Genomic DNA, 18,149 nt, shown 5'->3' on the forward strand with positions numbered 1-18,149 from the left:
TTTGTTTCTCTGCACAATTAACCTCAAGGGTCATAAATCAGCTGAGTGGGGCTCAGAAGAAGTCACATAATTGACTAATTTCCTGTCTCACTGTAATAGCGGGGCTGACTGATTCTCAGTTCTTTTTATTAGCCATTTAAGTAAAAAACACACAAAAAACTTAAATTATAACATGCAGTTACCGGTAGACACCACCAGAGGGAGCCTAAGAGCTGTTTTACATTACATATTACTGTATATTGAATGCAATAAAAGTCAGAATGCAGTAAGCGCCCTCTAGTGGTGACTGCAAGCAATTTCTTACATAGGTCCATGAAGGGTATTTGGAGCACTGTAGTAGGAAAGTGTAACTCTGACCCCAATAAACCTATATTAACAAATTAATCAGCACAGACTTTGAGACCTAAAAATGACATGATGATAAAAGACAAAGGCTACTTTCACACTTGCGTTGAACGGTATCCGTTGCATTGCGTTGTGTAACGGATGCAACGGATGTGTTGCATATAGTGACACAACGGATGCAACGGATGCTGCAAAACAACGCAATTCGTTTTGATTTTTTTTTTTTTTTTTTTCCCGGTTTTACCAGCGGCAGACTATAGTGAACGATCAGCTGATCGTTCCCTGCAGCCGGCCGCTGGGTGATCAGCTGATTGCTCCCAGTAGCCGGCCGCCGGGTGATCAGCTGATCGCTCCCTGCAGCCGGCCGCCGGGTGATCAGCTGATCGCTGTCACTTGCCGGCGCCCGGGCATGCCGGCGGGCGGGCGCTCAGCTGAGCGCTGTGACTTGCCGGCGGCCGGGCATGCTGGTGGCCGGTCATTCAGCTGAGCGCTGTCGCTTGCCGGCAGCCGGGCGCTCAGCTGAACGTTCGGCCACCGCGAGCCAAAATAAAGTTTGATTTAAAAAAAAAAAAAAAAAAAAAAAAGAGCATGCGCAGTGAAATCCAGAGGATTCCGCTGCTCAAAATAACGTTACATGCTGCGTTGCTCCCGCTGGGCGGAAGCAACGGAGCGTCGCCCAGCGGAAGCAACGCAGCTCCTTTTGGTACAATCCGTCAACCATACAAGTCTATGGGAAACAGCGGAATCCGTTAACGGATTCCGCTGTTTCCCAAAAGGGCGGATTGTAACGGAAGGAAAATAACGCAAGTGTGAAAGTACCCAAAGATTCACATAAATTACTGTTTGTTTTTGTCTTTTTTTTTTTTGTAATAGCGCTGGCCTTTACTAGCCAGGGTGAATCCAGGGTCAGCGAGGGCCTAGACATGTGCTCTTTTGTGACCACTACCCTTTACTACAAAAAGTCACGTGTCTTACCATCTGTTGTTGGTGATGGAATATTCATTTTTATGCTGATCACTTTTGAAGGAGCCTGTCTCTGGGAGAAGCTGAGGAGTTGTGACAATTGCAGCTGTGGTGTTTAGGTGCATTGGAGGCGTTTGGAGTGTTTTTTGCGTGTTTATTTTTCCTCTATCTGTCTCCTTTCCCTTGTGTTGTATTATTGCAGTGGTGAGACTAGTGCTCTCGACACCCTTCTCACTAGCCAGGGTGAGTCCAGGGTCAGCGAGGGCCTAGGCACGTGCTCTTTCGTGACCACTCCCCTTTGCTATAAATAGTCACGTGTCTTACCATCTGACATTAGTGATAAACTCTTCATTCTTATGCTGACCTCTTTGGAAGGAGCCTTTCTCTGGAAGAAGCTGAGGAGTTGTGACAGTTGCAGCTGTGGTATTTAGCTGCATTGGAGGAGCTTTGAGTGTTTTTCTTCTTGTGTTTATTTTTCCTCTCTCTGTCTCCTTTCCCTTGTGTTGTATTATTGCAGTGGTGAGACTAGTGCTCTCGACACCCTTCTCACTAGCCAGGGTGAGTCCAGGGCCAGCGACGGCCTAGGCACGTGCTCTTTCGTGACCACTCCTCTTTGCTATAAATAGTCATGTGTCTTACCATCTGACATTGGTGATAAACTCTTCATTCTTATGCTAACCACTTTGGAAGGAGCCAGTCTCTGGAAGAAGCTGAGTTGTGACAGTTGTAGCTGTGGTGTTTAGCTGCACTGGAGGAGCTTGGAGTGTTTTTATTTTTGTGCTTATTTTCCCTCTGTCTGTTTCCCTTCCATTGTGTTGTATTATTGCAGTGATGAGACTAGTGCTCTCAACACCCTTCTCACTAGCCAGGGTGAGATCAGGGCAAGCGAAGGCCTTGGCATGTGATTGGCAATAGGAACGTTAGGGAGTGTAGGGATCAGTCTCAGGTGAGTGAACCCGCTCCCCCCGTTCCCTAGTCCCAGGGCCCTCCGTTATATCATTTTCCCGGTGTGTGTTGAGGCACTTGCCGGGAGTCTCCTTATAATTGGGGGAACCCCGGTAGTCACTGCATGACAATCAGTGGCAAAAAGTAGGCCAGAACTGACTCTCCCCCAACATCAACATCAACAAAGAGTCAAGATGACCCCATATACTCCAAGTTGATCCTACCAATATAGGTGGGTTCGGCTGACTTTCGTCTAATGTGTACTGGGGAGGGGGTCTTAAAATTCATGTTACAAACTTCCCATCAGTCTCCTGCAATCCATGTTGCAGGAGCAATGACTGGGAGACTCTCTCCAGGGTCCTGAAATATCTGCAATGTTAACAGTCGTTCGCCAGTTTTGCCATTAACGCATTAACGGGTTATCCCACCTCTCCCAACCCCCCCCCAAAAAAAAATAAATTATATATATATAATATATATAGCGTTTCCTCAACAAAACAAGCAACACTTTTACATTTGGTAACATAAATCGGCTTTTTCCATGTACTGACTTTATTGGGAGATCTCAGCAGCAGTGTAAAGCATGGGGGACTGACAGAACAAATCAGAATGGAGTCTTTCGTTTTCAAGCCTTTATTAGTCAATGAAGCAATACAGAGTCTCAGATCAAACATAAAAAAGCGCCATTATCGTTACAGGGCATCTCTCGCCATCTTGTGTTCAGCATTAGCAAGTGCAATTAGCCTAATGATATCTCATTGTGACAGAACAGGTCCTGAGCAGGGGCGTAATGATCGTGGTTGCTGGAATCACGACCGTAACAGGGCCCGGGGGTACAGGGGGCCAGCCCACCACAGCACCTGTTTCAGCTGGATGTTTGTCCGAGGGCGCGCATCCAGCTGAAATACATTGCAGCACAGAGACCTGTCGGGTCCCTGCACTACAATGTGCCGGCCGCCAATTAAGGCTATGAATATTCACTGCTCCCCACGTCCATAATCCTGGACATGGGGAGCAGAGAATAATCTGACACAGCTGACAGCTCTGTAAGTGGGTGCGCATGACAGTGACATCATGCACTGGACCACTTACATGCTGGTCAGTTGCCAGCATGACAGCGTTGGAGGAGGACACCGGGGGAGTGTAATCATTTTGGGATTTTTTTTCACTGAGTACAGTGTGCTGGGGGATCATAATAATCAGGATGCAGACATATAGCAGGATGGGGCTAAATACAAGGATGCAGACATGATTGGGACATATACCAAGATGGGCCTATAAAATAAGATGCGGCCGGGATGGGGACATATACCGGGAAGGGGCTATATACTAGGATGAGGACATAATTGGAAAATATATCAAAATGAGGCTATAGACTAGGATGGGGAGATGATGGAGACATAAGCAGGATGGGGCTATATACCAGGATGGGGACATATACCAGGTTGAGGCTATATACTAGGATGTGGACATGATGGGGACATATACCAGGATGGGGCTATATACTAGGATGTGGACATATAGCAGGATGTGGCTATATACCAGGAAGTGGACATGATGGAGACATATACCAGGAGGGTGCTATATACCAGGTGTGAGGTAAATCCGGAGATATGACGATAAATCATGACATTCAAGTCATGTCAGGAAGCCCTCTCCTGGTGTCACTACCCCCTTCCCTTCACACAACTGGTTTAGCAACAAATCCATGGCCATGTCCTGTGATATGGAAATTAGGTGGCTTTAGGACAATGGACACAGGATGACTCCCTGCCGTCACCCTGTAGTAGGAGCTGCTAGCTAGTTAGCAAGGCTATGGAAATAGCCAGACAGAACGACTCCAGTAAAAAATGGTTCATATCTCGCAAGCCATATTTCCGATAAATATGGCAACCATAAAAATGGTGTCTCCGCATGTGGACGATGCCGGCACCCCCTTTTTATGGGAACAGGACATTGGGAAATGCCCCAGGCGTGATATCAGCCAATGGGGAACTGGCAGACAGGTCATGAGTCCCCTCGTTCTGTAGCTAAATTCATAACTGTCACAATGAGAGCATTGGCGTCTGCCTACGACGCTCCCAGGCAAAGTTATAGCCAAAAGCCCCTTTGCTGGATAATTCTGATCCATGCAGGGGGAGTGGCAGTGCTTCCCTGTGAGGTCACTAAGGTAGGAGGGGACCTGGATCTGCCCAGGTTGATAACCCTACTTCGGCCATTTTCCAGCGTTCTTCTGCTCGGGGGCCTGGTTGGGACAGACCTGTGAGAGAGTTCCTGGAAACCTGGTCTACAGCGCCCCCCTGTGGCCAGACGCACAAGGTAACTGATTGAATTGCATACCTGTTGTAAACCATGCTTTGTCTGTAACTGTACTCTGACATATGTATATTCTGTAGATTCCCTATTGTATATATTGTAGTTTCTAGTGTGCTTTAGGCGATTAAATTATATAATTAATCTTGGGCTGTTCTGTTATCTCGATCTTGAATCCCACGTCTGTGTGTTCGGCTAATAGTTACCGTAAATCGGTTGGTGGCAGCGAGTTGTGCCAAGGATTATTGTGGGGAGGCCAGTGAGATTCAGGGAGGTTTTATATATTCCGCCCGCGGAGGTCGGGGGAATATATACCCTACTCTCACCGGGGACCCTTCAATAATCGGCATAAGTAGTATAGCGGCCTCCTTGCTTATTGTCGGGCAATTCCATAATTGGCCTGACTATAAGAGGGGCGCTAGAGAGCGCGTCACGTGCTCTGTCTGTCGGTCGGGAGGTATAAAGGAGGGGTGACCCCCACTTGTTACCCCCCGATTGTGACGTACTGGTAGCCAGCGCGGGGGATTTCTGAGTGACCCCCCCGGTGGTTTGTGACATATTGGTGGCAAGCGGTGGGATCGAGATAATAGTGTGTGTGAGTGTGAGACCCATACTCCCAGACACTAAAGACTGCCTGCAGCAGCTGTGGCTGCTGGGGTCTTCAGACTAGCTCAACACTAGAGTGTCAGAGTGCAGATACTGTAAGGTGTGTGGAGGCATCAGGTGTCAGTTCTGTGTCAGTGACCAAAAGTCTGCAAGAATGGCTGAGAGCACCAGGAGCAAAGCCAAAGGAATGGCCGATGCTCAGGCCAGAGACGATGAGGAGGTTGTCCACGAGTCCTCCAGGAGCTCGACGCCAGAAAACAGCTCTGCAGAGGACATTGCACAACCGGGCACTGCTGGACAAGATGAGGAGCAGCTCGCCCAAGGGTCCTCAACGAGCCAGATGCCAGCCCTCCGCTCTGCCATGGACAGTGAATCACCAGGCTCCGCAGCGGGCCGCAGATCACCACGTGCCATTCCACCGAGCCTGGGAGGCTCGGATAGCCTTCTTCAAATGGCTATGGCCCTACGCCAGGCTGGAGACCGGGAGGGCTACAAGGAACTCATGGCCGAGCGTGAGCGGCAAGCAGCGCGAGAAGAGCGCCAGGCAGAGCGTAACTACCAGCTGCAGCTAGCTCAGCTCCGGCCCTCATCAGCCACCCGTGACCTTCCAGACACCAAACTTCCAAAGGTCCGTGTTGAGGACTTCCCAGTGCTGGAGAAGGATGGAGACTTGGACTCTTTCTTGACTGCTTTTGAACGGACTTGCTTGCAGCATCATCTGAACAAGGACCAGTGGGCCAAATACCTGACCCCCCGTTTAAGGGGTAAGGCCCTGGATATCCTTGGGGACTTGCCTGCTGAGGCGGATCAGGGCTACGACACCATCAAGCGGGCCCTGATCCAACAGTACAACCTCACCCCGGAGTCCTACCGCAAGAAGTTCCGGACGCTGCAGAAGGGACCAAAGGACTCCTGGGCTGACCACCGGCGGGCACTTGCCCGAGCTGCCGACCACTGGACCCAAGGCCTGCAGCTTTCCACCGGACCGGAGATCCTGGACTTGTTCATCACGGAGCAACTCTTGTGGAACTGCCCTGAGGATCTCCGCCAGTTCATCCGAGACCAGAAGCCAAAGGGGTCCACGGCTACAGCTGCCCTTGCCGACGACTACACCAACAACCGGGCCCCTGAGGCCAGGAGAGCGGCCACCAGCAGCACCTGGAGAGGGGGTAAGATGAATTCTGCGACTGCCCCACCTGCTCCTAGACTGCAGGGGGTGTCCCCCTCAACTCCCCTCTCCAGGCCCGTGGCGGAACCAAGACGGTGCCACCAGTGCAACCTACCTGGACACTTCAAGGCCATGTGCCCTCAGCGTCCCAAGGCCCCGGCTCCGTCCCCGTCCCAAGGGCCGCCCAAGGTGTATTGTGTGGGTGGGGGTGGTGGTAGGTCCCTGGACAGCTTCCAACCTGTCACCGTCGGCCGGTCTGTGACCATAGGACTGCGAGACAGCGCCTCGGAGGTGACTCTGGTGCGGCCTGAGATGGTGTCCCCCCAAGACTTGATCCCTGGAAAAACCCTCGCTGTCTCCGGGATTGGAGGCATTGACCCGGCGCTGCCTGTTGCTGACATTTATGTGGACTGGGGCGCAGGGCGAGGGGTGAGGGAGGTGGGGGTAACTGATCGGATCCCTGCAAACGTGCTACTTGGGACAGATTTGGGGCAAATAACCTCCCAGTTTGGCCCCGCCCCAAAGGCTGAACCTTCAGCCAGTGCTGACGTGCCTCCGGACAATGTTAATGTGTTATCTATGAATGATGTAAGGGAGGAGGGAGTGAACTCTGATATTTCTGCTTGCACAGACACCATAGACACACACGCAGCTGCAGCTGTGACAGGGGAGGGGGTCAGAGAAAGGTGTGACAATGCCTCTACAAGTAACCAGCCTGTGAGCTGGGATCTGTTGCCCTCTGCAGGGATAAGCAGAGAGCAGGGTGCTGCAGGGGGAGGACCAGTGTGTGGGGTGGGGGCTACCACAGCAAATGTGGGGTCCCCAGAGATTTCACACCGGGGTTCTGTTGCTGCAGGGGGGGAACAGGCAGGTGAGATTGGGGCCGGTCCAGGAGCGGAAGTGCTCCCAGGTAAGATCTCGGTGCAGGGTTCCCCCACAACCGGGGTGTCAGGAAGCCAGGTAGGTCTGCCTGAGCCGGCGACTTGGTCAGGAACGGAGGAGGAGCAGGCACGACCCACGGTCGCAGCGGCTGTGGCCGCTGTCACCCGCAGTGGGAGTGCTGGAAGCCAAGGGGCCTCCCGGAGGTCCGATAGCTCTTCCCCTTCTGACCAAGTGGCAGCCGAGTCAGGTGGAGGCCAGGACACAGGTCCCGGGGTACTGACTGAAGATGTGACAGTCTCGTCGATTCTGGCCACATCTAGTCAGGAGTTTCAGGCAGCGTTAGAAGCTGACGACAGCCTGAAAGCTCTAAAGGAGCAGGCGGCACAGCCTCCCTCGGACTCGGACCCGGAGCGAGTGGTCTGGGACCAAGGACGGCTGTACCGGGCCACGGTCCAGCAGGGTTCACCGGAGGCGTGGCCCAGGGACCGACAGTTGGTGGTACCCTATCCGTTCCGGACGGAGTTGTTGCGGATCGCACATGAGATTCCGATGGCCGGACACCTAGGGATCGCTAAGACCAAGGCCAGGTTAAACCAGCATTTCTACTGGCCAAAAATGGGGGCCGATGTGGCTGCCTACTGCCGTTCGTGTGAAACCTGTCAGAGAGTGGGGAAGGCGGGGCCACGCCCCAAAGCCCCACTGGTATCTCTGCCAATCATCGATGAGCCTTTCAGGAGGGTGGCTGTGGATCTGGTCGGCCCGCTGGCCATCCCCAGCAGCTCCGGGAAACGCTTCATACTGACGGTAGTGGACTATGCCACCCGGTACCCAGAAGCAGTGGCCTTGTCGTCCATTCGGGCTGACAAGGTGGCCACCGCATTGCTGGAGATTTTCTCCCGAGTGGGTTTTCCCCAGGAAATGCTCACTGACCGGGGGACCCAATTCATGTCCCAGCTGATGGAGGCCCTCTGTAAGCAAGTCCAGGTGCGACATCTGGTGGCCAGCCCGTACCATCCACAGACTAATGGCCTGTGCGAGCGGTTCAATGGCACCTTAAAGCAGATGCTTAAGATGTTGGTCGACTCCCATGGGCGTGACTGGGAGCGGTATCTCCCACACCTGTTATTTGCTTACCGGGAGGTTCCACAGGCCTCAACAGGATTCTCACCGTTTGAGCTCCTGTACGGGCGACGTGTGCGGGGCCCCCTGGCTCTGGTGAAAGAGGCTTGGGAAGGGGATTTGGCCACCCCTGGAGTGTCGGTCATCGAGTATGTCATGCGCTTCCGGGACAAAATGCAGGCCTTGACGCAACTGGTACACGACAATATGGCTCAAGCCCAGGCCGATCAGAAGCGTTGGTACGACCAGAACGCTTGTGAGAGGACCTACCAAGTGGGTCAAAAGGTGTGGGTACTGGTCCCCGTACCACAGGACAAGCTTCAGGCAGCCTGGGAAGGCCCATACCTCGTGTACCAGCAGCTCAACCCTGTGACGTACCTGGTCACCCTGGACCCTGCCCGTGGAAGGCGGAAGCCCTTCCATGTGAACATGATGAAGGCACATCATGAGCGGGAGGCGTGTGCGCTCCCCGTGTGCAACCTGCCCGAGGAGGGAGAAGCGGAAACCCTCTTGGATATGCTAGCCCAGGTTAGGGCAGGCGGATCCATTGAGGATGTGGAGGTTGGCCACCAGCTCTTGGAGGACCAACGGTCCCAGCTGTGGGCCACCCTACACCCCTTCCGGGGGTTGTTTACCAACCAGCCCGGAAGGACTGACTTGGCTGTCCATCACGTGGACACGGGGGATCATCCCCCGATCCGGCGTTCAGCATATCGGGTCTCCCTGGAGGTGCAGCAACACATGCGCCAGGAGATTGACGAGATGCTGAAGCTGGGGGTGATCCAGGCATCCAACAGCGCTTGGGCCTCGCCTGTAGTCCTCGTCCCTAAGAAGGACCGAACCACTCGGTTCTGCGTGGACTACAGGGGGCTCAATGCTGTCACGGTCGCCGATGCGTACCCAATGCCACGCATCGATGACCTGCTCGATCAGTTGGCCGGGGCTCAGTACCTGACCATCATGGACCTGAGCCGGGGATATTGGCAGATCCCCCTGACTCGCAAGGCCAGGGAACGCTCTGCCTTTATTACCCCATTTGGACTGTACGAGTCCACGGTGATGCCATTCGGGATGAGGAATGCCCCTGCCACTTTCCAGCGGATGGTCAACACCCTGCTCAAGGGACTTGAAGGGTACGCGGCCGCGTACCTAGATGACATTGCCGTCTTCAGTCCCACCTGGGAGGACCACCTAGAGCATCTAGCACAGGTGCTCAGGCGGATCCACCGGGCAGGTTTGACCATCAAGCCGGGAAAGTGTCAGCTGGCCATGAGCGAGGTCCAGTACCTCGGTCACCGGGTAGGTGGGAGAACACTGAAGCCCGAGCCTGAGAAGGTGGAAGCCATCGCATCCTGGCCCACCCCCAGGACCAAGAAGCAGGTGATGTCCTTCTTGGGGACCGCTGGGTACTATAGGAGGTTTGTTCCATGCTATAGTAGCCTGGCAAAGCCCTTGACGGACCTCACCAAGAAGAAGCTGCCCTCTGCAGTCGATTGGACAATGGACTGCGAGACAGCCTTCCGGGCCCTAAAGGACGCCCTGTCCAGCCCGCCCGTGCTACAGGCAGCCGACTTCACGCGGCCGTTTGTAGTACAGACCGACGCCAGTGACTTCGGCCTCGGTGCGGTGCTCAGCCAGGTGGACTCTGCGAGCCAAGAGCACCCAGTCTTGTACCTGAGCAGGAAGCTGTTACCAAGGGAAGTTGCCTATTCCACGATGGAGAAGGAGTGCCTGGCCATAGTGTGGGCCCTGCAGCGTCTGCAACCCTATCTATACGGGCGCCACTTCATCGTGGAGACGGACCACAATCCCCTCAGCTGGTTGCACACAGTCTCTGGGACGAATGGGCGATTGTTGCGATGGAGCCTTGCGCTCCAGCAATACAACTTCACCATTCGCCACAAAAGGGGCCGTGACCACGGTAACGCAGACGGGCTGTCCCGACAAGGAGAGGTCGCGGACGGGCGCACGGGGGAACACCGGAGTGTGCTGCCCCCTAGCGCCCTCAAAAGGGGGGAGGTGTGAGGTAAATCCGGAGATATGACGATAAATCATGACATTCAAGTCATGTCAGGAAGCCCTCTCCTGGTGTCACTACCCCCTTCCCTTCACACAACTGGTTTAGCAACAAATCCATGGCCATGTCCTGTGATATGGAAATTAGGTGGCTTTAGGACAATGGACACAGGATGACTCCCTGCCGTCACCCTGTAGTAGGAGCTGCTAGCTAGTTAGCAAGGCTATGGAAATAGCCAGACAGAACGACTCCAGTAAAAAATGGTTCATATCTCGCAAGCCATATTTCCGATAAATATGGCAACCATAAAAATGGTGTCTCCGCATGTGGACGATGCCGGCACCCCCTTTTTATGGGAACAGGACATTGGGAAATGCCCCAGGCGTGATATCAGCCAATGGGGAACTGGCAGACAGGTCATGAGTCCCCTCGTTCTGTAGCTAAATTCATAACTGTCACAATGAGAGCATTGGCGTCTGCCTACGACGCTCCCAGGCAAAGTTATAGCCAAAAGCCCCTTTGCTGGATAATTCTGATCCATGCAGGGGGAGTGGCAGTGCTTCCCTGTGAGGTCACTAAGGTAGGAGGGGACCTGGATCTGCCCAGGTTGATAACCCTACTTCGGCCATTTTCCAGCGTTCTTCTGCTCGGGGGCCTGGTTGGGACAGACCTGTGAGAGAGTTCCTGGAAACCTGGTCTACAGCGCCCCCCTGTGGCCAGACGCACAAGGTAACTGATTGAATTGCATACCTGTTGTAAACCATGCTTTGTCTGTAACTGTACTCTGACATATGTATATTCTGTAGATTCCCTATTGTATATATTGTAGTTTCTAGTGTGCTTTAGGCTGATTAAATTATATAATTAATCTTGGGCTGTTCTGTTATCTCGATCTTGAATCCCACGTCCGTGTGTTCGGCTAATAGTTACCGTAAATCGGTTGGTGGCAGCGAGTTGTGCCAAGGATTATTGTGGGGAGGCCAGTGAGATTCAGGGAGGTTTTATATATTCCGCCCGCGGAGGTCGGGGGAATATATACCCTACTCTCACCGGGGACCCTTCAATAATCGGCATAAGTAGTATAGCGGCCTCCTTGCTTATTGTCGGGCAATTCCATAATTGGCCTGACTATAAGAGGGGCGCTAGAGAGCGCGTCACGTGCTCTGTCTGTCGGTCGGGAGGTATAAAGGAGGGGTGACCCCCACTTGTTACCCCCCGATTGTGACGTACTGGTAGCCAGCGCGGGGGATTTCTGAGTGACCCCCCCGGTGGTTTGTGACACCAGGATTGGGACATAGACTAGCATGTTGCTATATACCAAGATGGAGACATGATGGGGCCATATATACCAGGACAGGGACATGATGGGGCTATATATACCAGAATCTGGCCATATATACCAGGATGGAGCCATGATGGGGACATACACCAGGATGGGGCCATGATGGGGACTTATATACCAAGATGGGGCCATGATGGGGACATATATACCAGCATTTTCCATGGTGGGGTCATACAACAGGAAGTGGCCTGGATGGGGGGACATAAGTACAGGATGGCTGGTCATTACTACACAATGAAGGGGATGAGGGGGGCAACTTGTATGGCTTAATAGGATTTCAAATGCCACAATGGCCCAGATTGGGGGGGTGCCCGGATCAAACTTTGCACCGGGGCCCATTGGATTCTAGTTATGTCACTGGTCCTGACAGAGGAGCTGTCAATCATGCATCGAGGTGTTAGGGGAAGGGGGCGCTTAGAGGCCATTATTGCTGGGTTAGACAATGTAATACTTGCCGTACCCCTAAGTACATCCTGCTAATACTCAGCAGAGGGTGGGCATAGCGGTCCCCACCCTAAGACCTGGTACCATTTGCACCCACAAATGGTGGCATTAAGGTTACTCTCATAAGGAGACACTATATACTTTTACTTTAAGCCTCTGCACAGATCTGACGTTTTCTTGCCTCGTCCTGGTTCCAGTTTACATTGGTGACGTTACTAGACAAGTCGTATCTTCATTTCTGAAAACTTATAAGAGTATTTATATCCCTTCCCATAGGCCCAGTTGATGCCATCGGCGTAAGACTCGTGCTGCCCTCCCTGATAGGGACCGTTCAGGTTCGCGTGGTGGCAGCTTCCGTACCACCAGCCTCCTTTGTATAAGGAAACACAGTTGCTTGATGAATCCTTATCCTTTGTGGAAAATGGCATGCCAGCGTGAACGTCCATACCATTACCTGGGAAAAGAAAAGACAGCACCGGCGTCAGGAATCATTGTGACACTACACCAAGTCTTTAAGGAGAATGTCGTCATTGTCACATGGCACAGAAGCAGCCTTCCAACTACATTAACGCTCAATTTCTAAGTATAGGACATAGATTTGGATAGAGATATAGATAGTGATGAACGGGCACTACCATGCTCGGGTGCTCAGTGCTCGTAACTAGTGATGAGCGGGCACTACCATGCTCGGTTGCTCAGTACTCGTAACTAGTGATGAGCGGGCACTACCATGCTCAGGTGCTCTGTACTGGTAACTAGTGATGAGCGGGCACTGCCATGCTCAGGTGCTCAGTACTTGTAACTAGTGATGAGCGGGCATTGCCATGCTCAGGTGCTCAGTACTCGTAACTAGTGATGAGCGGGCACTACCATGCTCAGGTGCTCAGTACTCGTAACTAGTGATGAGTGAGCACTACCATGCTCAGGTGCTCTGTACTGGTAACTAGTGATGAGCGGGCACTGCCATGCTCAGGTGCTCAGTACTTGTAACTAGTGATGAGCGAGCACTACCATGCTCGGGTGCTCAGTACTTGTAACTAGTGATGAGTGGGCACTACCATGCTCAGGTGCTCAGTACTGGTAACTAGTGATGAGCGGGCACTACCATGCTCGGGTGCTCAGTGCTCGTAACTAGTGATGAGCGGGCACTACCATGCTCGGGTGCTCAGTACTCGTAACTAGTGATGAGCAGGCACTACCATGCTCGGGTGCTCAGTACTGGTAACTAGTGATGAGCGGGCACTACCATGCTCGGGTGCTCTGTACTCGTAACTAGTGATGAGCAGGCACTACCATGCTCGGGTGCTCAGTACTGGTAACTAGTGATGAGCGGGCACTACCATGCTCGGGTGCTCTGTACTCGTAACTAGTGATGAGCAGGCACTACCATGCTCGGGTGCTCAGTACTGGTAACTAGTGATGAGCGGGCACTACCATGCTCGGGTGCTCTGTACTCGTAACTAGTGATGAGCAGGCACTACCATGCTCGGGTGCTCAGTACTCGTAACTAGTGATGAGTGGGCACTACCATGCTCAGTACTCGTAACTAGTGATGAGCGGGCACTACCATGCTCGGGTGCTCAGTACTGGTAACTAGTGATGAGCGGGCACTACCATGCTCGGGTGCTCTGTACTCGTAACTAGTGATGAGCGGGCACTACCATGCTCAGGTGCTCAGTACTCGTAACTAGTGATGAGCGGGCACTACCATGCTCAGGTGCTCAGTACTCGTAACTAGTGATGAGCGGGCACTACCATGCTCAGGTGCTCGGGACTAGTAACTAGTGATGAGCGGGCACTACCATGCTCGGGTGCTCAGTACTGGTAACTAGTGATGAGCGGGCACTACCATGCTCGGGTGCTCAGTACTCGTAACTAGTGATGAGCGGGCACTACCATGCTCAGTACTTGTAACTAGTGATGAGTGGGCACTACCATGCTCAGTACTGGTAACTAGTGATGAGCGGGCACTACCATGCTCGGGTGCTCTGTACTCGTAACTAGTGATGAGCGGGCACTACCATGCTCAGGTGCTCAGTACTCGTAACTAGTGATGAGCGGGCACTACCATGCTCAGGTGCTCAGTACTCGTAACTAGTGATGAGCGGGCACTACCATGCTCAGGTGCTCGGGACTAGTAACTAGTGATGAGCGGGCACTACCATGCTCGGGTGCTCAGTACTGGTAACTAGTGATGAGCGGGCACTACCATGCTCGGGTGCTCTGTACTCGTAACTAGTGATGAGCGGGCACTACCATGCTCAGGTGCTCGGGACTAGTAACTAGTGATGAGCGGGCACTACCATGCTCGGGTGCTCAGTACTGGTAACTAGTGATGAGCGGGCACTACCATGCTCGGGTGCTCAGTACTCGTAACTAGTGATGAGCGGGCACTACCATGCTCAGTACTTGTAACTAGTGATGAGCGGGCACTACCATGCTCGGGTGCTCTGTACTCGTAACTAGTGATGAGTGGACACTACCATGCTCAGTACTTGTAACTAGTGATGAGTGGGCACTACCATGCTCAGTACTCGTCACTAGTGATGAGCGGGCACTACCATGCTCGGGTGCTCAGTACTCGTAACTAGTGATCTACTTGACCTTTCTGCTGCCTTTGACACTGTTGACCACCATCTCCTTCTCTCTATGCTCCATTGTATCAACCTAAAGGACACTGTTATTTCCTGGTTCTCTTCCTTTCTTTCTGGCCGTTCATTCAGTGTATCATTTGCTGGCTCCACATCTTCTCCTCTTCCTCTCACTGTTGGGGTCCCTCAAGGTTCAGTCCTTGGCCCTCCTCTTTTCTCCCTCTACACTGCCCCAATTGGAATGACCATCAGCAGATTTGGCTTTCAGTACCATCTTTATGCTGATGACACACAGCTATACACTTCCTCCCCTGAGCTCACCCCCGCTGTACTACAGAACACCAGTGACTGCCTGACTGCAGTTTGCAATGTCATGTCTGCTCTCTATCTGAAACTTAACCTTTCCAAAACTGAACTTCTTCTATTCCCTCCATCTTCCAACTTTCCTCAACCTGACATCTCCCTCTCTGTGTGTGGCACAACGATAAGTCCTAGGCCGCAAGCCCGCTGCCTGGGGGTTATACTTGACACTGATCTCTCCTTCACCTCCCACATACAATCTCTTGCCCGCACCTGCCGCTTGCACCTCAAGAACATCTCTAGAATCCGCCCCTTTCTCACAATGGAAACGACAAAAACCCTCACCGTGGCCCTGATCCACTCTCGCTTGGACTACTGTAACTCTCTATTAATTGGTCTCCCCCTAACTAGACTCTCTCCTCTACAGTCCATCCTTAATGCAGCAGCCAGGGTCACCTATCTGGCTAACCGCTACTCGGATGCCTCTGCTCTGTGCCAGTCGTTGCACTGGCTGCCCTTATCTCACAGGATCCAATTCAAACTGCTTGTTCTCGCCCACAAAGCTTTCCACAGTGCAGCACCCCCCTACATCTCCACCCTCCTCTCTGTCTATCATCCCACCCGTTCTCTATGCTCTGCAAATGACGTTCGACTAACATCCACACTAATTCGAACCTCCCACTCCCGGATCCAAGACTTCTTCCGAGCTGCACCAACCCTCTGGAACGCTCTACCCCAAGAAGTTAGGACAAATCACAACTTACTCAGCTTCAGACGCACCCTAAAGACGCATCTTTTTAGGGCGGCCTATCACACTCCCTAATCAGATTCGATTCACATAGTCCCTCTACAACCTCTCACAACATAGCTCCACATCAAACTCCATGGCACCCAAAGGCATCTCAAGGCTCGGGCCCACTGGTCCAGGAAACCATTATCCAGCCCCATTTCCGTGAGATGGTTGGATTGTCATTGTAAATAAGCACTTGAACCTTGCCTCTCCCCCCATCTCATTGTAGATTGTAAGCTCTCACGAGCAGGGTTGTGTTTTTTTTTTCCCCTCTAAATATTGTATTTCTATAACTGTTACTTGTTTGTATATGATCCTCCTGAATTGTAAAGCGCTACGGAATATGTTGGCGCTATAGAAATAAAGATTATTATTATTATTATTATTATAGTGATGGGCGAGCACTACCATGCTCGGGTGCTCTGTACTGGTAACTAGTGATGGGCGAGCACTACCATGCTCGGTTCTCATAACGAGCAGTCAAACTCTCGGACGGGCTCGATTCATGTACCATAAATGCTTGAGTCCCTATTGACTTCCATTATACTCAGGTACAGGAGTAGAGCCAAGCATCCAACTGCTGGTTATGAGTACCGAGCACCTGAGCATGATAGTGCCCGCTCATCACTAGTAACGAGTACCGAGCACCCGAGCATGGTAGTGCCCGCTCATCACTAGTTACCAGTACAGAGCACCTGAGCATGGTAGTGCCCGCTCATCACTAGTTACCAGTACAGAGCACCTGAGCATGGTAGTGCCCGCTCATCACTAGTTACGAGTACTGAGCACCCGAGCATGGTAGTGCCCGCTCATCACTAGTTACCAGTACTGAGCACCCGAGCATGGTAGTGCCCGCTCATCACTAGTTACGAGTACTGAGCACCCGAGCATGGTAGTGCCCGCTCATCACTAGTTACGAGTACCGAGCACCTGAGCATGGTAGTGCCCGCTCATCACTAGTTACGAGTACTGAGCACCTGAGCATGGTAGTGAACACTCATCACTAGTTACGAGTACTGAGCACCCGAGCATGGTAGTGCCCACTCATCACTAGTTACGAGTACTGAGCACTTGAGCAAGGTAGTGCCCGCTCATCACTAGTTACGAGTACTGAGCACTTGAGCAAGGTAGTGCCCGCTCATCACTAGTTACGAGTACTGAGCACCCGAGCATGGTAGTGCCCCGCTCATCACTAGTTACGAGTACCCAGCACCTGAGCATGGTAGTGCCCGCTCATCACTAGTTACCAGTACTGAGCACCCGAGCATGGTAGTGCCCGCTCATCACTAGTTACGAGTACTGAGCACCCGAGCATGGTAGTGCCCGCTCATCACTAGTTATGAGTACAGAGCACCCGAGCATGGTAGTGCCCGCTCATCACTAGTTACCAGTACTGAGCACCTGAGCATGGTAGTGCCCACTCATCACTAGTTACAAGTACTGAGCACCCGAGCATGGTAGAGCCCGCTCATCACTAGTTACCAGTACTGAGCACCTGAGCATGGTAGTGCCCGCTCATCACTAGTTACAAGTACAGAGCACCTGAGCATGGTAGTGCCCACTCATCACTAGTTACAAGTACAGAGCACCTGAGCATGGTAGTGCCCACTCATCACTAGTTACAAGTACAGAGCACCTGAGCATGGTAGTGTCCGCTCATCACTAGTTACGAGTACTGAGCACTTGAGCATGGTAGTGCCCGCTCATCACTAGTTACGAGTACTAACCACTAGAGCATGGTAGTGCCCACTCATCACTAGTTACGAGTACCGAGCTTCCGAGCATGGTAGTGCCCGCTCATCACTAGTTACGAGTACCGAGCATCCGAGCATAGTAGTGCCCGCTCATCACTAGTTATGAGTAACGAGCAGTTGGATGCTTGGACGGGCTCGACTAGAGTACCCGAGTATAATGGAAGTCAATGGGGGACTCAAGCATTTTTCCGGAAGATCTTCTAGTACACGAATCAAGCCCATCCGAGCATTCGACTGGCATACATTTAGGGCATATTTACAGTATATATCATAAGGCTGGGGCTACATGGCAACTTTGGACTGAACGACCAAAAAAGTTGAGTTGAGCAACTAGATTTGCACCCTTGTCCAAAGACATGGTTAATAGTGTCTTGCCCATCGGCCCAAGACTACCAACATCCTCTTGTCTGCTGGTGTCCTCTGTGGTTTTTCTGATTAGTAGGCCCTGTACATGCATGACGTCACGTCGCGCCCACTGGGGAAGCCGCCGGCATATAGGAAAAGGTTCATATCGGTCTGCTCTGGCGGCCAGGGACTACCCATTTGGCCACTTGATCAAGGTCCTGTGAA

The 18,149-nt window shown here is 52.4% G+C and overlaps 1 protein-coding gene across 1 annotated transcript in view; it reads right to left on the reverse strand.

Moving 5' to 3' along the window:
• Window positions 1-10,588: 10,588 nt before the first annotated feature.
• The window catches only part of LOC142251433 (ficolin-1-like), a 38,011-nt gene continuing 30,450 nt past the window's right edge, over window positions 10,589-18,149 (reverse strand). Inside the window, exon 9 of the mRNA XM_075324232.1 lies at window positions 10,589-12,598. Coding sequence (XP_075180347.1) covers window positions 12,360-12,598 — 239 coding nt within the window. The 3' untranslated portion in view covers window positions 10,589-12,359. The remainder of the gene's footprint in view (window positions 12,599-18,149) is intronic.

Source organism: Anomaloglossus baeobatrachus, chromosome 9 (genome assembly GCF_048569485.1).
Source record: "Anomaloglossus baeobatrachus isolate aAnoBae1 chromosome 9, aAnoBae1.hap1, whole genome shotgun sequence".
In the NCBI taxonomy this organism is placed as follows: domain Eukaryota; kingdom Metazoa; phylum Chordata; class Amphibia; order Anura; family Aromobatidae; genus Anomaloglossus; species Anomaloglossus baeobatrachus.